General features: G+C 35.9%; 1 protein-coding gene across 1 annotated transcript in view; it reads left to right on the forward strand.

Moving 5' to 3' along the window:
* The window catches only part of Mios (meiosis regulator for oocyte development), a 28,394-nt gene extending 21,580 nt beyond the window's left edge, over nt 1–6,814 (forward strand). The window contains exons 8-11 of the mRNA XM_090333154.1: nt 354–506; nt 1,916–2,120; nt 5,237–5,366; nt 6,580–6,814. Of these exons, the coding sequence (XP_090189280.1) occupies nt 354–506; nt 1,916–2,120; nt 5,237–5,366; nt 6,580–6,676 (585 nt within the window). The 3' untranslated portion in view covers nt 6,677–6,814. The remainder of the gene's footprint in view (nt 1–353; nt 507–1,915; nt 2,121–5,236; nt 5,367–6,579) is intronic.
* The last annotated feature ends 16,208 nt before the right edge of the window (nt 6,815–23,022 follow it).

Here is a 23,022-nt window from a genome sequence, read left to right on the forward strand (position 1 = left end):
TATTTTCTAAGACAAATTTATGTTTTAATTGAAGGCAAGAGAAAGAATATATAGACTTAACTTACAGATAAGACAGTTAACAATGTTTATGAACCTGGAAGTTTATAAAAGTTGAAACAAAAGAAATTCATATCAGTATTTATTGCCTTCAACCAAGAAGTTGATTTCCCTCAACAAGTATACATATAGCACATATTATATCTTTAGTGAAATCACTTTAAGATAAAAGTTATGTTAAAAGCCAACTTTTGACTGAAAGCAGGGCTATTGTTTGTGACTCATACATTATACAAAATATTCTTTTAAGCCAGGATACATTAAACAGTTGAAATTAATTCATGGTTTATTTTTAGGGCTCACCTCTTGATGTTCTTAAAGATGAAAGGGTTCAATACTGGATTGAGAATTACAGAAATTTATTAGATGCTTGGAGGTTTTGGCACAAACGAGCCGAATTTGATATTCACAGGAGTAAATTGGACCCCAGTTCTAAGCCTTTAGCACAGGTAAGTACATGGTTTTAGATCCCTTTAAATCAAATTGTAACGTAGTATTTTATGTAGTGAATTATTGTCACTTTATGCTATTGCTTATGCTAATTGGCTACTCCTGACTGAACTTTTCTCTTGATCTTCCATTTTTATTCTACCCTCCCCAAGACTCATAGGCAGCTTGAGTCTGATATAAACCACAGAAGGCCCGGAGGATCTTAGGAAAGTATAAATCCTATGACTGGGTGAAGTTATCTAGTATTTGCTAAGTCCTTTCATAATTTAAACTAGTAAATAATCTTAGAACTTCCGTCTATATATTGTTTTCCAAATGATTTATGTGCAGTAGAGTAGGACTTCGGATTTTTAAAATATTTAACAGTATATACCTATGCTTATATTTATTCGCACATGGAATTTTTTTCTTTTTAGTATTAGATTTGAAAAGATGGTGAATTATCACATAACTGTATGGACATTAAAATGTAAGCTATCCTTAATGTGAGCACTGGATGGTGCTATTTTCTCATTTTAGGGAACTGAAATTTTAATATGCTCATAATAAAACAACCAGGGTATTGGTAAAACAGTATTATGATGAAGTTTATGTTACTGTCTCTATGGTAAGTGATTAAGAGCTGAGGACTTGACAGATAATCTGCTTTATTTTCTGTTACTCTCAAATTTTAACAGTTAAACAGTATAGGATTCTTAAGGTCTTTTTTATCTTTGAAACAAAACGTTTTCTTTAGGGAAATTGTGTACAGATTATATCACTGAGCTTTAGTGTAGCTGGGTTGTTTTATAACAGCCAGTATGAATTCTAATATTCTTGATAATTCAGAAATGCCAGGGTCAAAATTTTCCTGATTTTTCTCTCTACATTAATAGTATTAGGAAGACTGTAACTAAGGAAAGATAGCAAAAAGGAAGTACCCAAACAGTATAATCATTAAGTGAAGATTTTAATTGAGAGCTTGTCAAACTTCAAGTGACTCCTTTTGCAATATAAAAAAATAAAGTTTTCAAAGTAATCTAAGCAGTTGTTAATATGTGTACAGCTCCTGAGAGACTGATAGGAATATCATGAGGTCAAGGACAGCTGGGAGATCCCATCTAAAAAAAAAAATGGTTGCCAGGCCCAGTGGCTCACACCTGTAATCCTAGCTTCTCAGGAGCCTGAGATCTGAGAATCCAAGGTTCAAAGCCAGCCCGGGCACAAAAGGACCTGAGACTCTTATATCCAATTAACCTCTAGAAAATGGGTAGTGGGGCTGTAGCCTTGAACTGAAGAGCTCAGGGACCCAGGCCGAGTTCAAGACCCATGACCCACAAAAAATAAGTTAAAAATGAATTTTGTGGTATAAAACTTTATATCATTCCATTATAGTCTACATTAATTTCTCTTTTTGTGTATTTTATAGGTGTTTGTGAGTTGTAATTTCTGTGGCAAGTCAATCTCCTACAGCTGTTCATCGGTTCCTCATCAGGGCAGAGGTTTTAGTCAGTATGGTGTGAGTGGTTCTCCAACAAAATCTAAAGTCACAAGCTGCCCAGGCTGCCGAAAACCCCTTCCTCGATGTGCACTTTGCCTCATTAATATGGGAACACCTGTCTCTAGCTGTCCTGGTATGACATAATGGCACAAAATGTTTTTATGAGTTCAGCCTGTTCCTACATAATTGAATTAGTAGTGTAGGCTTATAATTTCTAAGGAAAAGGCATTTTACTGACTAGTTTCTGTAATCCTCCTAATTTATAAAATCTATACATTACAAGTAAAGTCTATATCCATGATGTTTTAGATAATTTTTCATCAATGCTGACCGGTTTAAATTTTTTTTTAGAAAAGTTGAAAAATAATCTTACGATTTTACCATTCATTTATCATTTTTGTGCTAATATTAATACCAAATTTTCTTTTACTACATCTGTTAACAAATCATGTATTACAAAACAGCTTTGGATATAGTACACTGATGTTTCTAATTATTTCATCTTCAGAACTTAACTGAAATCTATAAAGTATTACCCAGGAATGTGGTTCTTAGGTTTTGGTGTTGCTTTCTCTATGGTTGGTTATTAGTTACCTAGTAAATACATATTTCTTTTTTAATTTTTTTCTTTCCTTTCTCTCTTTTTTTGCCAATCATGGGGGCTGTCTTTGGGCTTTCGCAAGGCTAAGCTAGAGTTTTCCACTTGAGCCACAGTACAATTTCTGGCTTTTTCTATGTATGTGGTAACAAGAAATTGAACCCAGGTTTTTGTGCATGCTAGGCAATCACTCTACTACTAGGCCAAACTTTTTTGAATGGCTAGAAACACTGCTTACTTTTTTTTTTTTTGCCAGTCCTCGGCTTGAGCTCAGGTCCTGAACACTATCCTTTGGACTTTCTCAAGGCTAGAGCTCTGCCACTTGAGCCTCAGTACCATTTCCGGCTTTTTTCTATGTATGTGGTACCACGGAATCAAACCCGGGTCTTCGTGCATGCTAGGCAAGCACTCTACCACTAGGCCAAACTCACAGCCTCACTGATTACTTTTTACTCATTTATAATAAACACATGGAAAATCTTGAGAATAGTATATAATGAATACAGTGTACCTGTTGGCTGGGAATATTCTACCTGTTTACCTTACTTGAAAATGATATTTTAGAAAAAATGTAAATCAAAATGCTTTGGATATTCAGCATACCAGTATAATAACAAAATGAGTGTAGTGTCAGAGTATCTGTTTTCGTCTCATGACATTTACCATGTGACATTGAGTTACTTTAGCTATCTTTTTTTTGGTCTGTCATGGGGCTTGAACTCTGGACCTGGGTGCTGTCTGCTGTCCCTGAGCTTTTCAGCCTTGAACAGGCTATCGCCCTATGCTTTGAGCCACAACCCCACTTCCCATTTTCTAGTAGTTAACTGGAGATAAGAGTCTCACGAACTTTAGGACTGTTAGTGTCCAGGCAAGCTTTGAACTGGGATCCTCAGATCTCAGTCTCAGAGTAGCTAGGATTATTAGCATGAGCCACTTTAGCTATCTTAATTATGAAGTGTTAGACTGTAGATCTGTTTGGATAGTAATTGTTTAATTAGACCTAACAGTTTTACTTTTTAATTTTTGTATCTATGTAGAATTTAAAAAATTTGTAATTGATTGATGTTTTTATGAACAAACCACATTGAAGTGGCCAAAATTAATAGAATCAGTATCTTCAAAGCACTAAAATTTACATAAACATGCATGTGAATATATGAATATGTACAAACATTGTATAATATAGTGGTATATATGTAATCTTATAACATGATTGTTCACAAAACATACATAAAAGCTTGTAATAATTTATACCATATAAATTTAAATTACATGATATATATGTAATAACTAAACAAGAATGAGGCCCCTTATTCTAGTCTATGCCACTATTTTTGGTCATTTTCTTTTCCTAGTGACACTTTCTTCATCTTCCCCAAAGGTAACCACTATCTTAAATTGCATGTCACTCATTCTCTTGCTTATATGTATAATTTTTCCACATATTTAGTCTAGCTTCTGATTTGAATTTTATATAAATGACAACATTTATTTATTTATTTTTTATAGTACTGGGTATTGAATTCAGAGCCTCACTGGTGGTATACAAGTGCTCTTTCATTTGAGCCATGCCCCCAAATCCTTTTGCTTTTCATTTGTTTTTCGGATAGAATCTCTCACTTTTGCCTCAGCTAGCTTTTGAGAGAGAGCATCTCTAACTTTTGCATGCGCTGGTGCTGAACTTTAGTTCTCCTTTTTTTGACCTCCAAATTATCTAGGATTATGGAATTGGTTGACTTTCCTGTTTTGCCAAACAAACTTTTTCCCAATCAGACTTTGTTTCCTTGTTTCGTTTAAGCTGATGAAGTTATTTTAGTTAGGATTTTTATGTCTGTTTAGGAGGGAGATTGGTCAGTAATCTTTCTTATGTTATCTTTGTTTTGTTTTATTAGCAAACCCGTATGATTTCCAATGTCAAGGTATTCTTGTCCTTTAAAAGAGTTTTATAGTTAAGAATTATCTTGGGCCGGGAGTTTGGCCTAGTGGTTAAAGTGCTTGCCTAGCATGCACGAAGACCCGGGTTTGATTCCTCGGTACCACATATATAGAAAAAAGCCAGAAGTGGTGCTGAGGCTCAAGTGGTAGAGCTCTAGCCTTGAGAAAGTCCAAGGACAGTGCTCAGGCCCTGAGCTCAAGCCCAGGACTGGCAAAAAAAAAAAAAAAAAAAAAAAGAATTATCTTCAGTATTTGATAAAATTCACCTGTAAATTTGGACCCGGTATTTTCTTTGGGGAAGATTAACTACTACAGAGTTTTGAAGTTTTTCTTCTTTTTTCTGGGTCAACTCCTGTCATTTAGTATTCATTCAACCTAAATTATAACTCTTTTTTTTGGCCAGTCCTGGGGCTTTAACTCAGGGTCAGAGCACTGACCTTGGGCTTTCTCTGGACTACAGCTCTACCACTTGAGCCACAGCACCACTTCCAGCTTTTTCTATGTATGTGGTACTGAGGAATTGAACCTGAGTCTTTGTGCATTCTAGGCAAGCACTCTACCACTAGGCCAAACTCCCGGTCCCTAAACCATACCTTAATATCATAATTGCGCTATCAATGTGGTGTATAATTTATCTTTTGAGTATAGTTTTACAAATATTATTATGAAACTTCAAATGTTATATGGCTAGTGATGAACATCTTCTTTTCCTGTAGGTGGATCTAAATCAGATGAAAAAGTGGATTTGAGCAAGGACAAGAAATTAGCTCAGTTTAACAACTGGTTTACATGGTGTCACAACTGTAGGCATGGTGGACATGCTGGACATATGCTTAGTTGGTTTAGGTAATGAGTACATTTCTTCTTTAATAAGCTTAGAGTTATAGGACATATAAAGAAGATGGTCTATTAAATCATTCAAGTTATTATTGTATGCTATTAATGTCATCCAAGGATGAATTTTGTTTTTACAGTCAGTTAACAAATATTAAATATTTCTGTACTTTGTAATCTTAAACTAAAAATGACTACTTACAAATGAGAAATACAAGTTAAATGTTTGAATAACTTCATTTGGGGAGATGATGTGTTCATAGCTCTTTACAAAAGACTGAATGTCCTGTAGTTTATCATGTAATTGAATTGTAAAAGTAATGATGAAATACATGTCAAATTATTGTATTATCTCCTTTGTAAGTAAGCTTGGTGTGTAGGTGTAAACACAACAGTATGGGGATGCTCAAGATGAAACTCTTTTGTTGTTGTTTTGTTTTATTTTCTGGTACAGGGGCTTAAAAACAAGGCTGGGAAGTCACTTTACCTTTTGGCTAGTGCTCTACCACTTGAGTCACACCTCCAGTTCTGGCTTGTTGCTGGGTAATTGGAGCTAAGAGTCTCTCAGATTTGCCTGCCTGAGATGGCTTCAGACCTCCATCTTCAGATTCCTGTGTAGCTAGGACTGCCACCCAGCTTAAATTATACCTTTATTCTGAGGTGCTGTGCTCCTCATTATTGTAGCATTCACCTGCAACCTGTCTTATTGCTTTAAACATTGAGCACATCTCTATCACTTTCCTAACTGTAAGTAAGACATAAAGGCATATACATATAATAGTTATTCATATTTAAGTCACTTTCTTCCCTAAATTCAGCTCAGTAGTCATTTCAGTTTTGTTTTTGTTTGTTTTGTTTTGTTTTGTTTTGTTTGCCAGTCTCTGGCTTGAATTCAGGGCCAGAGCACTGACCTTGAGCTCTCAAGGCTAGAGCTCTTCCACTTGAGCCACAGCACCACTTCCAGCTTTTTCTATGTATGTGGTACTGAGGAATTGAACCTGAGTCTTTGTGCATGCTAGGCAAGCACTCTATCACTAGGCCAAACTCCTGGCCCCTGATAGGATGTTTTTAGGATGCTTTTCCTCTGGGTTTAATTTCTGTGCTTTTCCAAATGACATTTTGGAAACTGGCATTTATAGATATATAGAGAGAAATGGAGAGATAAACAAATGTATATATGAATATGTAGTTTGGATTTTTAACTGTTATTTGATTTTTTTTTAAGGGACCATGCAGAATGTCCTGTGTCTGCATGTACCTGTAAATGTATGCAGTTGGATACAACAGGGAATCTCGTTCCTGCAGAGACTGTCCAGCCATAAAATGTTACCACCTAAAGAGAAACCCTCAAGTGGGAAATTTTCTGATGGATGTCCTTCATAGCTCAAAAATATACCTCAGAACCAGTCATTCATGACTTTCCTGTAATGGGAAAATAAATCATTCTATCAGATCAGCAATTTGATGTCTGAGTGCTTTTGATGTATTTCACAGAGACAAATGCTACTAAAATGAACATCAGAGTATGTGAGCGTGTGTTCTGTTCAGTAGGTGAAAAAGTTCATTTTAGAACTTTCTAGGTTTTATCAAAATTAAAAATGCTGTATAAGAGCCCTGGTAATAAAAAGAACAGACCTTATGCTTGTATCTTTGAAACTCAAATTAGATATCTTTGAATAAAATCTTTACACTTTTAAAATAAAGTGAGACTAATTCATTTATTGAAATACTAGTTTAAGCCTATCAATGTTTAGATTCCTTTCAGGTAAAGTTTAAATTCTGCATTTTACTTTTAAAAGTAGTCCCTGACTCACACTGGAGAATAAACATCAATATGTATGTATGTATGTATGTATGTATGTATGTATGTATGTGTGTATATATGTATGTATGTGTATGTATGCATGTACACAAATATAACTATGTGTTTCTTTTTGTGGTACTAAGCTCAAGGTCTTGCATTTTGGCAAATGCTTAACCACTTGAGCCTTGCCCATGCCCCTAACTTTTTTGCTTTAGTTATTTTTCAGGTAGGGTGTTGATAACTTTCTGCCCAGGCTGACTCTGAACTGTGTTCTTCTTGATCTCTGCCTTCCTAGAATTAGATATGAGGCATTGTGCTTAAGACATCTGTGTGTGTGTGTGGGGGCACTCTCCCTAAGCTCTTCAGCTCAAGGCTAAGCACTGCCACTTTGAGCTACAGGGCTACTTCCAGTTTTCTGATGGTTAATTGGAGATAAGAGGGAACTTTCATGCCTGAGGTGGCACTGAACCATCATCCTCAGATCTCAGCCTCCTGAGTAGCTATGATTATAGGCATGAGTCATCAGCACCCAGCTGTATATGTTCCTTACGTAGTCTTTTCTTTCTTTCACACACCTTCAATATAAGACATTTATTAAATAAACATTACTATGTTCAGAAAGCCAAAATTAAGAATGTATTTTATGACTTTTTTTCCCCCGCCGGTCCTGCAGCTTGAACTTGGGGTCTGGGTACTGGCCTGGAGTTTCATTTTGCTGTAGTGCTTTACCACTTGAGCCTCAGCTCAACTTCTGTCCTTTTTTTTTTAAATAATTGATTTGAGATAAGAGTCCCACAGAAGCCAGGGATGGCTTTGAATTATGAGCTTCCTGAATAGATAGGATTACAGCCATCAGCCACTGATATCCACCTAACTTTTTATTTTTAAAAAGAAAAATACATGCCATTTCAGGAAAACAGTACAAAATTTTGTTTCAATTTTTTGCTTTCCAGTTTTCTTGTTTAAAATTTAGAGATCTCTCTCAAGTTAATGTCTGGTAACATTTTATTGAACAAAACATTGTTTCATGTCTGGGTCCCAATAGTTTATACCTGTAATTCTATTTACTTAGGAGGCTGAGATCCTGAGGATCATGCTGGCCTAGACAGAAAGGTCTATGAGATTATATCTCCACTTAATTATCCCTTCCCCTGGCCCCTCAAAAAAAAAAAGTGGGAGCTGGAGCTATGGCTCAAATGTAGAATGCTAGCTTTGGGTGTGTGGAGGGGGAAAGTTCAGGGTTCTGTTGCATGATGCATTGTGTGACATTTAATGTTAATTATTCTTCTATTTAAACTTCATGATAATTGAGAAAGCCTAAGGACAGTCTTCAGGCCCTAAGCCCAAGCCCAGGACTGGCAAAATAAATAAATTACTTTTCCATTTTCAATGCTGTACATGTTTAGTATAAGAAGGAATGTTGTTCTTCATTTAATTGGATTGCTGAATTTAATTTTAGTCATTTTACTGGGAAAATGTGGCTTTAAAATATTAAATTATAGCCCCAAGGGCCAGTATTATGAATAAATGACTTGGTATTTTTGAACTTCAATTTACCTCATATACAAAAAGCAAAGAAACATGCCTTGTAGAGTGATTGGGAGTTTTAATGCAATAAATATGATATGTCACATTCTAGTCACATAGTATTGTGTAAGTAGTAGTGACAAGCAGGTACTGTTGCTTTAGTCTTTATTGGTTACTCTTGTGTCAGTACTTTAAAAATGAATGGAGTGTTTTTTCTCATATGAGGAAGGTAGGTCTGAACTACATTGGGATATGATAGATTACACATTGAGACCAAAGGAGGATATTCTTAGGGTAGGAACACAAAGGTGCAATGCTTGTGAACCTCTGATCATACAAAATAATATTTATTGAAGTGAACTCCAGGAAATGGAAATGAATATTTTTCTTTGTTAAAAAAAAGTCTGGTGTGACTTAAGAATCTCATTTTGTTGCCAGATACAGTGCTTCCTCCTCTAATCCTAGCTACTCAAGAGGCTGAGATCCAGGGGTCCCACAGTCTGAAGCCAACCAAGGCATAACCACTAGAAAACCTGAAGTGGGGTGAGACTCAAGGGGTAGGGCCGTAGTCTTGAGCTGAAGAGCTCAGGGACAGAGCCCAGGCCCAGAGTTCAAGCCCCATGACAGACCAGAAAAAAAAAAAGAGAGAATCTACTTGTCTCCATGGTAGGATTTTTAGAAGGTTCAGCATGATCTGAAGGAAAATACCAGAGTTTGAATAAAATTGGTATATTAGTCATTAGTTATATACAGAATTCCTCCAAATGCCACCTGTGAGTTAAATATGATAGAAGAGTACTGAAGTATAAAAAAATTAACAGTGGGTCTGAAGAATTGACTAGAAACTTGCCAATTTTCTGTTTTTCTTATTTGGGAGGTGGAGGGTGGGGCCTAGGTGTTATCCATGAGTTTATTGTTTCTCAGTGCTAGCGCTCTACCACTGGAGCCACAGCTCCACTTCTGGATTTTTGGGTAGTTTAGTGAAAATAAGAGTCTCACAGGCTTTCTTGTCTGGCTTCAGACTGTTGTGATCCTTGGGTCTCAGCCTCTTGAGTAGCTGGAATTATAGACATGAGCCATGAGCACCTGGTTTTGTTCTCCTTTTCTTTTTCTTCCTTTTGTGTGTGTGTGTGTGTGTGTGTGTGTGTGTGTGTGTGTGTGTGTGTGTGTGTGTCTTTGTGTCTGTGTCTGTGTGTGTTTATCTCTCTTGGGCCTTGAACTCTGGGCCTGGATGCTGTGCTCAAGACTAGTGCTCTACTACTAGAGCCAGAGTACCATATCAGCTTTTTCTGACTAGTTTATGGGGTGAAAAGTCTCACGGCTTTTCCTGCTAAGGCTGGCTTTGAACAACAATCCTCAAATTAGCCTCCTGAGTAGCTTAGATTACAAGTATGAGCCAGTAGCTCCCAGTGCTGAAGTTTTCATTTTTAATGGTTTTTGTTTTTGTTTTTTTTTTGCTAGTCCTGGGGCTTGAGCTCAGGGCCTAGGCACTGTCCTTGGCTTTCTCAAGGCTAGAGCTCTACCACTGGAGCCACAGCACCACTTCCGGCCTTTTCTGTGTATGTGGTACCAAGGAATTGAAACCGGGTCTTTGTGCATGTGCATGCTAGGCAAGCACTCTACCAGTAGGCCAAACTCCCAGCTAGTGTTAAACTTTTAATGTAATTGTTTACACAGAACTTTATGATCCTTTATTTAACTCTCAGGTGTTCACAAGAGTACTTCTTTGTAGTTTTCCCTTTTCTGCCTTCCTGTTACAAATGAGGATCCTTTCATTTAGCATGCTGGGTGATCGTGATAATAAAGATACTCTGTGATATAAGATTGTTCTTCCTAGAAATAGCTGTAACTGCTAATATCTGAGTGATGGGCAAGACACTGTTTAGAATCCTTATATGAAGTCTAGCCCTGGTGCAATGGCAGAAACAGCATTAGCTAGATAACAATTCCCTGTCTATGCAACATTACATCATCTCCTGTTTTTTTCCCTTCCTGCCTGTTTTGTGAATTATTTCACTAATTGTGAAAGGGCAGTATTTTTAAGACTAATTTTGAGAGTAATGCTTTTTCAGAATCATAGAGACAAGGAAAGCTTCCCAAGTATTTTTAAAGATGACAACCCAGATACCAAGTTAACATACACTGAGGGCAGGGTGTATAACTTGGGAGAGCATGTGCTTAGATAGCATAAATAAGTCCCTGGGTGAAATCTTCAATATGTCTGGAAAAATAATCGATTAAAACATTACCAAAACAACTAAATTTACTTGTGAATTAAACAATACATAATAAAGTCACAAGTAAAACTGCTATCAAACAGTATACTAAGAAAATTATTAGTGCTTATGCACCAGGTAGCATGCACTTTATCTTATTTAATTTTGCATATACAGCTCTCATTCCTATGTTCATGCTGCATGTATGAGGTAACTTTAGCTATAAAGGTATTAGGTAATGTGTCCGAGACTGAATTAGAACAGCTGACAGATACAAGTGTTAAATCAGGAACAGGAACATGCTGACATACAGTAGAAAGCAGGGAACATAGCTCTGGAATCGAATGTATGCTTGGCATGCATGAGAGTCTGGGTTTGCTAGGTTCCAATTTCTGCACATGTAAATTCATACATATTAGAATTCTGTTAATTTGTCTGCACAGACCAAAAGGAATATTACTTATAAATATGTAAAGGGAATTCTGAGAAAAGTTACAGTAGTTAGGACAAAATTTTCTTCGAGTGAATGATTATATATATATATAAAAACTTCAAAAGATTCATGCTCTTGGGTGGGGGGGAGGGAAATGGGAACAAAAACGTGAGAATAATGCACCTACTACCTGGCGAATGTAACTGTAACCCCTCTATACATTACCCCGACAATAAAAAATAAAAAGATTCATGCTCTTTGACGGTGTACTGTACTGTCTGAGGATTGACTGGGTAAATCTTAAAAAGCTATGTTTCTGTGGTACGGTTATTGTTTATAATACATTTAGACATCTAAATGTCTAATACTAGAGGGAATTTTGGTACCTACATACATGAGAATACTAAAACTATTCAAATATAGATGTTTTTACTGATGATTTATGACATGTTGGTAAATGAAAAGGCAATTTAAATATAGAGAGTTGAAAAGGTTTGAAAGGGAAATTGAAGGTAGAATTACAATTGTTAAAGGTGGGATTTTGAGTAACATTTTTAATATCTTCATCTGATATTTTTCAGTAATCAGATGAATTTTTTAGTAAGGTATGTGTAAATAAGTATGGGGGCATGTCACACTCACAATATTGGCTTTTATTAAAGTTAGCCATGACCAGGCACCTTGTAACTATCATGAAAAAACTAAAATTCAGGAGGTAAATATGTTACATAATATGATGAAGATTAGTACTGAGACAAAATTAAAAAGTAATTTTCTAGGTTTTATAGTGACACGGAAACAAAGAAAAGGATGCCATCCATTTTTAATAGCCTTATTCATCTTATTTGGAAAAATAGTACATTTTGTTCTCTAGTTAGCCCATTGAGAAACAGATAATTAAAATGACTTTTTCTCTAAGGTTGGTGGCACATATTAAACTTTCAATATTTTTTCTTCTCTTAAGATTTTCCTGAGTGTTCCTGTTAACTGTTTTGATTCTGGGCCTGTGTAGGAAATCTTCCTCTAGTAGTAGAATTCATTTGATTTTATCCAATCTGGAGTATATCTTACTCAGTTCATTTCTAGTAGTACCCCATGCTTTTAGCAAACCAGCAAGGCTTTGCATGTCATTCATGGTGTACTATAAACTCTGAAAGGTAATAGACAACTTATATTTCCTGAAATAATTTCTAGTTATAGGGTAATTTGTCTAATGCTAGGAATAGTAGCAATAATAATAATTTAGCCCAGTCTTTCATCATTCAGCTTTTGAAAAGCATATTGCCTTATTTCCTAAGTCAAAATTCAAACACAAAGCTAATTTTTTTGTCATTCCTGGGGCTTGTACTCAGGGCCTGAGCACTGTCCCTGGGCTTTCTCAAGCCTAAGCTCTACCACTTGAGCCACAGCACCACTTCCAGCTTTTTCTATGTATGTGGTACCGAGGAATCGACCCCAGGTCTTTGTGCATGTTAAGCAAGCACTCTACCACTAGGCCAAATTCCCAGCCATTAGTTTGGCTCTTAAGACATACAAAAGACAGAATAGTTTAGAAGAACACTTGAAGGGACTGATATTTCATAAACTTTAAAAACATTTAGATAAGAATTTAAGCAAATCACTGGACTTTCTGCTTTTTTATTTAATAAAAATCATACTTAGAAAAAACATACACCAGTATGAAAGAATCCTGGTACTTGAATTAGCAAATATCAAAATTCCTGTATATCCAGGTTTATGTCACATTGCAGCCACATATTTTGCTGGTGACAGTTAAATTAGAAGTTGCCTATGCTAAGTATGATAAAAAAAAAAAGCTTTTTAAAAACAGGAAGTATTGTAACCTTTCTTTGGTTAAAAAATTGAACAGTACAAAGGTCCTATGTTACTGTTTTTGCTTTTATTAGTCGGTCATGGGGCTTTAATTTCTGGACCGTGTCCCCAAGCTTTTGTGCTTTTATGGCTAGTGCTCTACTATGTGCCATAGCTTCACTTTCAGTTTTCTGGTGGCTAACTGGAGATAATAGTCTCATGGACTTGTGCTCTGTCTGGCTTTGAACCAAATCCTCAGATCTCAGCCTCTTGAGTTGCTAGAATTACAAGCAGGAGCCAGCTATCACCGCCCAACTCCTGTGTTATGCTTTTAAAGAAAATATTTCTCCATCTATTTAGAAATTAATTTTGTATATCAAGGAAGCATTCCTAACTTGGTATATAAACATTTGCAGAATAGAGGAACATGTATAATTTATGCAGTATAAATATTTAGTAGCTCAGTAAATATGGGAGAAGTGTCTCTTGCAAAAATAATACATTTTATCATCTTCAATCTGACCTTTCCTTCCATTCTGCAAAAATAGAATGTAGGGGGCAAAAAGAGAATGGAATGTCAGTTGTGACTCGTATAATGTTTTAAATGAATGCTGAGAAAATGGCTTCCAGAAAAATACTCCTCCAGGCAGGGAACATTGTTTTCCACTGCAGGAACATAAATTAGAAATGAGTAAGCCAGGTGAGATTCTCAAGATCAATTGAGACAACTATTCTGAGAATCATTGTTCACCTAATTTGTAACTAGTAATTTTTCAGTATACTATATTGAATACATTCTATTTCTGTCTTCAGAGACTTATGAAGTATAGATCATATCTGCTACTTCTGAGGATTGAATTTTTTTTAATGTGTATTATCCTTACTTATAAAACACACCCGCTGGGAAAAAGTAGCCAAAAATTATTTAATATATCTTCACTTTGCCTCTTTTTGTCACTTTTATTTATACTCTGCTGAGTATAAAGGTGGAACTCTGAGATTTCAAAATAATTTTTCAGGTATCTTTTGTGAGACTAAAGCCATATATGTTTTCTCAAGCAAAGACATCTGAGCAGCATGAAAAGGAATTCTCAGGGCAAAATTGCTAAGCATATGTGATGGAACTGTGAGGGAAAAGAGCATAACTTTAATCTTCAAATAAGCTTAAAAATAGCTCCACCATTATTATGCATGAGGCTTGACAACTGACATTTCTCATTTTGGCAGTGTTCACCTACATCCTGGCAGCACCATAGCACATTCATCTCTTAGATAAAAGATTAATGAGCTGCCTATCATTTCCTCTCCTTTTGTACCAAGTGGTAGAGGCCTGGGTTGATCATATTGTGGTTATCAGCTTTGTTACGGAAATTGGTTCTGCCACTTGTGGGTTGTACTAAGACAACTGGTTAGCATTTAAATAAGGATTAAGTTATAGAATTAAAAAAATCCCATCTGAGTCAATGTCATATCTAGCAAGGCAGTTTCATTTTGTTTTGCTTTACAGATAGTACCACAAAACCTTATACTGAGGTAGGAAACAGAGGATTGTTTATGCTTTAAGACCTCCCCCTGGCACTCTAAGACAAAAAAAAACACTATTACATATGAAATATGAATTTATCAACTAGCTTGTCATAGTAATAGCTATCAAATTATTTTCTTTAAGGAAAACAAAAGAACAGAATTAGACATTTTGGAAATTTTATCCATAAAAGAAAAAAGAGGTGCTAGATTGACAAGTGATGTCCAGATACAGGGAAGTGAGACTTCTTTTACAAATGTAAGCAGATGTTAAAAGGAAAGGACAAGAACATCATTTAGGTATCTGGGTGATGTGAGCTACATTTATAAAACAGATGGCAGATAATGTGGGTCAGCCTAAGTCTATGAAAAAGTAACAGATTGTAGTTTCAGTAAAGTGATACATCCAAGGAAAAGGAATAGGACTTCTATTTTAGCATCTCTGCTCCTAGGTTTCCTGTCCTGAAGCTCTTAGTATTACTGAGTTGAAATTCCTTATCTACTGTACCCAGCATAACTCTTTTGAATATATTGCCCTTACATTGCCTTGTTTCCTCTTTTCCTCTCTGATTTCCTAAAAGAAACTATATAGTCTATCTCTGAATTAATATAACTTCCTGAAATACATTATATTAGTTGCCCAAATAAAGCTCATATTAATCTTTGGAGTTGAGTATAACTGCTCTGCCCTATAACAGAAAATGGTCATAGTGAGAGTAATTTCTTTTGCTATTTAAGGTGACCTCAATTTGGCTCTTCAGCAGGATTATATCTCTGTAGTAGACAATACATGCCAGTGTTGCAGCTCTACTGCCCACAGCTGCTGTAGCCTTCTTGAGGTCTTAAAATGGAGGGTGAGTGTGAAATGAAGAATCAAAAGCTGTTGCTGTTGTCTTTGTCATGGTGGTTCTGAGTCTAGGGATTTTAAGACACTGGGCTAAGCTCTTATTGTCTTGCTTTTTGCCAAGGATGCTCTGGGCCACAATTCACCTATTTATGATTTCAGCGTAGGTGGAATGTCAGATGCAGGCCATTTGCAGTTTTTATTGGTTGATATGGAAGTCTTACACATTTTTTGCCTGGGCTGACCTCAAACTGAAATCCTTTCTATCTCAGCCTCCCATTTAATTGGACTACAGACATGAGACTCAGAGCTTGGCTGCTTTATCATTTTTAACTGGTTGTAATGTTCTTTAAAATTAATCAGCTCTATATTCTCCCACTCCAAAGAGAAAAACAAGACTTCTTTAAAAAAACAAAACAAAATTGTGTCATTGAGAAGATTGTCATATTGCTTGTGGATATCTATACCATCATCAGGGTAGGTAGCATTTGATAGCAAAAGTCCTATCTGTCAAGTCAACATAGAATTTTTTTTTTTTTGGTGGGTAATGGGGCTTGAACTCTGGGCTTGAGCACTGTCCCTGAGTTCTTCAGCTCAAGGCTACTGCCCTATCCCTGGAGCCACAGACCCATATCAAGTCAACATAGAATTGTTTTTTTTTTTTTTTTGGTGGGTTATGGGGCTTGAACTCTGGGCTTGAGCACTGTCCCTGAGCTCTTCAGCTCAAGGCTACTGCCCTATCCCTGGAGCCACAGACCCACATCCTATTTTCTAGGGATTAATTAGAGATAAGAGTCTCTTGGTCTTTGGTGCCCAGGCTGGCTTTGAACTTCAATCCTCAGATCTCAGCCTCCTGAGTAGCTAGGATTACAGCCGTGAGCTACAGCCAGAAAATGTTTTGACTATCATCTACTGTTCCTCAGTAGTGTTTTTTTTTTCCCCCAATCCTGGGGCTGAACTCAGGGCCTGGACATTGTCCTTAGGTTTTCTCAAGGCTAGTGCTCTGCCATTTGAGCCACAGACTCACTTCTGGTTTTCTGGTGGTTAATTGGAGGTAAGAGTGTCTCATAGACATTCCTGTCCAAACTGGCTTTGAGCCTCGATCCTCAGATCTCAGCATCATTAGTAGCTGGGATTACAGTCATAAGCCACTGCACCTGGCCAGAAAATGTTTGACTATCATCTAGTAAACAGGATACTTGAGCCAAATTAGGTATTATATCTCCTATCTTTAATTTTCTTAACTGAGAAAAAAAATGGATGGTGATAGGTTAAGTGTGAGAAGTACATACCTACGTAAGAAGTCTTCCAGAATGATATCTAATGTTAACGCTGGTAAATAATTTGGATGTTGAATTTTCTATAGTTTAGTTTCAAAGAAGTTACAAAACACACAAAAACTAGTTTTCAGGTTCAAATATTTTTTTCTGATTTCTCAGTTAATTGGAGATAAAGTCTCACAAGATTTTGCTGTCCAAGCTGGCTTTGAACTGTGATCCTCAAATCTCAGCCTCCTAAAGAATCTAGGATTACAGGCATGAGCTATCAGTACCTGGCCTTAATAGGACATTTACTTCCATGTATATTAGTATTTTCCCAAGCAACAGAACCAATAAAATATATAAATAATATATAACATATCTATCCACATATCTACTTATGTTTATGTATGTATATGAGAAAATTTTTCATGGGAATTGACTCACGATTACTATGGAAGCTGAAATCCCATGATATGCTATCTGCAGACTGGAGAACTAGACAGTACAGGAAATTTTGTCTAAGTCGGAAGTATCAGAGAGTGAGGGCATTGGTAAAAGTCCTGGAGTCTCTAGGCCTGAGAATCAAGAGGTGATGTCCAAAAGCATATTAAAACTTTAGAATTGCTTTCCTGAAACATTTTTCTTCAATGTAGGCATCCAAATGGATTGGATGATACCCATCTACATAAGGGTGGATTAGGTATAATATCTTTACTCCATCCCAATGGATTATTTCTACCTGTTGTGTGAAACTGGATCTTCAGAAATTTAAATCTTTACTGACTTAGTGATTTAAACACTATATTTTCCAGAAACACCATCACAAACATACCCAGAAATGATTTGGCAGCTGTCTGGGCATCTTTTAGCCCTGCCAAGTTGATAAAATTGATCATCAAAACATGGTACCCAAAACAAGGAATATAAAAGGAAATAAAGTGAGGTTTTCTTTTCATTCACTCATTGTCTTGAGTTCCCTTACTCTGTTCTCATGAAGTTTGTGATACACTGGAAAGATAGACAAAAACTATGATCATATAGGAAGTCTTCCCTATCAATGACTTTTGGGTTTCTGAGTTCAGAGAGTATATTAGACTCTTAGACTGGGATTTTTGAACTCTGGGCCTGGGCATTGTCTCTGAACTCTTCAGCTCAAGGCTACCGCTCTACTACACCTTGAGCCACAGAACCACTTCTGGTTTTCAGGTGGCTAATTGGAGATAAGACTTTAGTGCCTGGACTGGCTTTGACTGCAATCCTCAGATCTGTCTCCTGAGTAAACTAGGGTTACAGGCATGGGCCACAGTGCCTGGCTCTGGGAAATTTTTTATTTTTATTTTTTTTGCCAGTTCTGGGCCTTGAACTCAAGGTCTGAACTCTGTCCTTAGGCTTTCCTCAAGGCTATAGCTCTATCAGTTGAGCCAGAGCACCAATTCCAGCTTTTTCTGTGTATGTGGTACTGAGGAATCCAACGCAGGTCTTTGGGCATATTAGGCAAGCACTCTACCACAAGGCCAAATTCCTAGCCCCTAGTCTGGTAAATTTTGATCATGAGTTTTTTAATCCTTTCTAAAGATGATTACAAAGATTGAGAAAGTGCTAAAGGAATAAACTACCACAGATGTAATAAAATGGTTCCTTGGCCTATTTCTGTGGATTTCTGTATCAGTTATCTATGTGTATAGCAACTTCCTGGAAATTATTTACTGATAATTAGTCTAATTTAGGTTAATGTCATTTGAATATAACTAAACTAAAAAATGTTAGCCATGGTCACTTTTCGTTAAACTGTGTGGGTTAAAGCTAACAGCAGGGTAGGAAATGTGGCTTAGTAGTAGAATGTTTCCCTAGCATGCATAAAGCCCTGAGTTCAATTCCTCAGTTACCACATAAACAGAAAAAAAACGAGAAGTGGTGTTGTGGCTCAAGTGTTAAAGTAGTAGCCTTGAATAAAAAGGAGCTCAAGGACAGTGCTCAGGCCCTGAGTTCTAGCCCCAAGACTGGCCCAAAAAAAAAAAAAAAAGAGCTAACAGTAATACTTCTATCTAGACACTGAATCTACCTAAAAAGAAATTACCTCTTTAACTTATAACTATTGAATGAAATTGTAATATGTTGTTAGAATTATACGTCATGTATTTTGTATTTTGTACAATATTGCTATGCAATGCAATTGCAATATTTTAAGCTCTATATGAAAACTCTTATATGATTATACCTTTATGAGAAGTCACAGAAATGAATAATTTTAGAAAGTGGGGCCGGGAGTTTGGCCTAGTGACAGAGTGCTTGCCTAGCATGCACGAAGACCTGGGTTTGATTCCTTGGCATCACATACATAGCAAAAAGCCAGAAGTGGTGCTGTGGCTCAAGTGGTAGAACCCTAGCCTTGAGAAAATCCAGGGACAGTGCTCAGGCCCTGAGCCCAAGCCCAGGACTGGCAAAAAAAAAAAATAATAATAATAATTTTAGAAAGTTTACATAATTCATTAAAATACTGGTATCCGAATTTTCCTATCAATACTTTAGACATTTCCTATAACAACAAAAAAAGAAAACCAAAAATGCTATCTACTTCTTTTCATGAAAGCAACTTACCATAAATTCTTTTTTTTTCAGTTTAGTGTTACATAACCTCCAGGCTGCACAAGTGAGGTAATCCATTCCCTGTGCAGTTGAAAGGGAAATGCTTTCCTGGGCCACTCTGTAATTTGCTTTGAAAAATCATTGCTATTTGTAACTATATCTTGTGATCACAAGATACATTTAGCTGAATTTAGAATCTGTTGAGGACACAGAAGGCAGCAGTACCGTTTGTAAATGTCATTGACTTAATGACTTTAACTCATAAAAATGTTGAAATTTTAAATCAAAATCATCCATTATTGAAGTGCACTTTAGATAATAAGAGCTATTTTTACAGGTTATTGCATTTCTCTATATTTCTGTGACTTCTCTAATTTATCAGAAAACTGTAGATCCTATTCATAGGAATTACCCAAGCCAAATGTATATCATGTGTTCCTCATTCCTTAGGCAGTCATACCTAGATGCACATGATTGCCTTTACATTACTTTCATCAAGAAATTGATAGATGTGTACATAGATATAATTTATAAACTGTTTTTGGCACCTTTTCTGGAATTTTTTTAAAGAACCCAAACTTTAAACATTGACTCACAGATTTAACAAAGTAATATTATTTTCATTTAATCACATTTAAGATTCAGTTTTACAGGTGACAGTCACCTGTATTGTTCTTTGACCCACTTAAAATGTACTCTTAAATGTGTATGTCAAATAAGTATAGGCTACACAACAGACTAAAGGAAGAAAAGCCACACATTTCATCTTGAAATGTTATTTTTATTTCCCTTCAAAAGGTATAAAGCAGGGTAATAATGATGATTTTAGCAGACAATTGGTCCTATACCAAATGACAGCAATGAATTGTTACATTATACCACTCCCTGGTAACTGAAGTTTACTTGGGAAATATAATGAAAAAATAGAGAAAAGATAGAAATCTTTGCAGCTGTGATAAATTTCTTTTTGAAACAAGAACAGTATAATATAACATCACATCCTGAGTTGTTTTCCTGACTAACTGTACTGTGAAAGTGAAGGAAATTGCCTAGAGGACCAATTCGTAGAGGTCCGTAGTTTCCAATAGGAAAAAGAAGTTTACAAACTCATAATTGGGAAGCAATGATCTCTAATTCCTAATTCTTTTCTAGGTCCACACTATGGTCATCTGGAAAACATTTAGTTATTTGAGGAGGTTCCAGAATGTGGAAATTCCTGGGTCCACTGTCTGTCTGTCATTATAAAAGGTCAAATACTTGACCAACTACAACATTTCAATTTCTGAGACATGTGGAGGAAATAATTGACCTGAAGGAGCTCTGATCACTTAAAGATAGATGTATCTCTAAAACAGAAGTTTACAGCCCAGTGTTTTCACCAAGCCTAAGGCTTCTCAAAATGTAAGGAAAATGTTAAAATATTTCAAAAGAATGTACTGGCTTTGTCTACAGGTTTATCTTAAATTTAGTTGACACAATTTAGCTTTAAATGATCACAGAGCATTAACTGGAATTAAATGATAATAAACATTAGGATCTAAAGATCCTTATTTCCTATGATATCTAAGATAAAAATTATATTAAATCATGTGACTTTTAATTAGTAACTATTATTCATCAGCAGAATTTCTCCCTGCTGATTATCTTTCAAAATCCAGGTAACAAGATACTGTGATCTTACAATGAAAACTTGAGTTTAAAACTATCAGTATATATGGTTTATTACCTTAAAGTTGTGTGGTGTAAGAATATTAGAGCCAAAGGCATCAGCTTCTTTTTCTGGGCAATATTTCAGACCCTTGTGAAAACTTAATGGTTGCTTTTGAAGGGAGGCTAATGAAGTCAAGGGTGTCATCTACGGCATTGTCCCTAACTGTTAATCTCTCTATATTTCCCTTTGCTCAGATATAGTACTTATGATTCTCTGACAACTGCAATGAAGTTTTCTTTATCTGCTTACTGCCTAAACTAAATAATTTTTTAATATCTAAAAGCCACTATATTTTGGTTTAAGTTTTTTGAAGTGAGGAACAAATATTACAGAATACACTGCAGAACTGCTGACATTTTGTAATATACCAAGCTGAAATAATAGCATACTAGCTACAGTTTTAATCCTAGCAATCAAGACAAGCATATTGGATTATGTTTGTAAGTCTAAGTGCTTCATAGGAAAGACAGATTGGAATCATATTCCCTAAACCAAATGAGGAAATGAGGAAAAAACTAAATGAGGAAAAAAAAAACCAAAGAGGAGTTTCAGAAACTGCAACTGTAGAATTTAGTTGTTCTTAATCTTACTGGATTTTTTTTCTTAGACCACTTAAATATTATACAGGTGGTAAAAGATGAGGTATCTTTTGAAATTATATTAAAAAGCTGTAGACAGAGATTTTAAACAAAACCTGAGGTTTTGTTTGTATGTATCTTTAGTAATCAGCCTACGATGACACTCAGAGCACTTGATTCATCTTATGAGTTTTTTTTTTTTTCCCCAGTCCTGGGCCTTGAACTCAGGGTCTGAGCACTAGGCTTTCTCAAGGATAGAGTTCTACCAATTGAGTCACAGCACCACTTCCAGCTTTTTCCTATGTATATAGCACTGAGGAATTGAATCCGGGTCTTTGTGCATGCTAGGCAAGCACTCTACCAGTAGGCCAAACTCTTGGCCCTGAGATGTTTTGAGTTATGTACAATTCTGACGTTGTTAAGCGAAAATAAAGCAAACATTTGAAGATGTCAGTAAAACAGGCTCTTTAGATAACCAATGTACAGTTCACCATCCCTACCTTAGATTCCATAATGTTTAATAGACAGTTTAATAACTGCTTAATATAGCAATACACTACTTTAAAAAGGTGGGCTTTCCTTTTTGGAATTAGAAAAATGTTTAAAATTTATTATGGTAATGAGTGTACAACTAAAAGCCACTTAATTGTATGTTTGAAATCACATGCATTATATACATGAATTATAGCTCAGTGAAACTGTAAGGAAAATCTGGAACATGTGGTAAGGGAAGTACACTTTTCAAGTATTACTTAAATTTCAGTGTTGGTGGGATATCCAGGTGTAGATGCCAACCAGCTCAACATAGGAGGTCTAGCAGAAAACAAGCCACTACTTCAACAGAACACAAGATCCTAAATTCATAACCCAGTTTACTAAACATAGTACTTCAAGCAACCTTAAGAAATTGTAATCCTAATTACTCGTAAGAGTGAGAATTGAAGCCAGCCCAAGCAGAAAAGTCTGTGAGGTTCTATCTCTAATAGTCAGTGAAATGCTACACTGGAAATTTGGCTCATAGGGCTAGAGTACTCAGAGCCTTGAGCAAGCAAGCTGAATGAGCCCCTAGGTGAAGCTCTGGTGGCTGGCATAAACAAACAAAACAATGATTAGCATGTTAGAATTTGTGAAATGTTAAGTAAATTCTTAACAAAGCTGACCATCCTAGTCCATTCTACTTGTTAAATCTAATACTTGACTTAAGAGGTTTGCAGCTTGTGTTGAATATATAACTGAAAGAAAACAAAATGAGCAGTAGTGTGCACCATTTAAAGCTTTATTAGTAAAATAGAAAAAACTCAAGACAATTGTTTTGCTTTTGCATCTTATCTGACCATATAGTGAAGTGTTTTTTTTTTTTAACAGAATAAC

This window comes from Megascapheus bottae, chromosome 5 (genome assembly GCF_031878675.1).
Source record: "Megascapheus bottae isolate mThoBot1 chromosome 5, mThoBot2.hap1, whole genome shotgun sequence".
NCBI classification, from domain to species: Eukaryota; Metazoa; Chordata; class Mammalia; order Rodentia; family Geomyidae; genus Megascapheus; species Megascapheus bottae.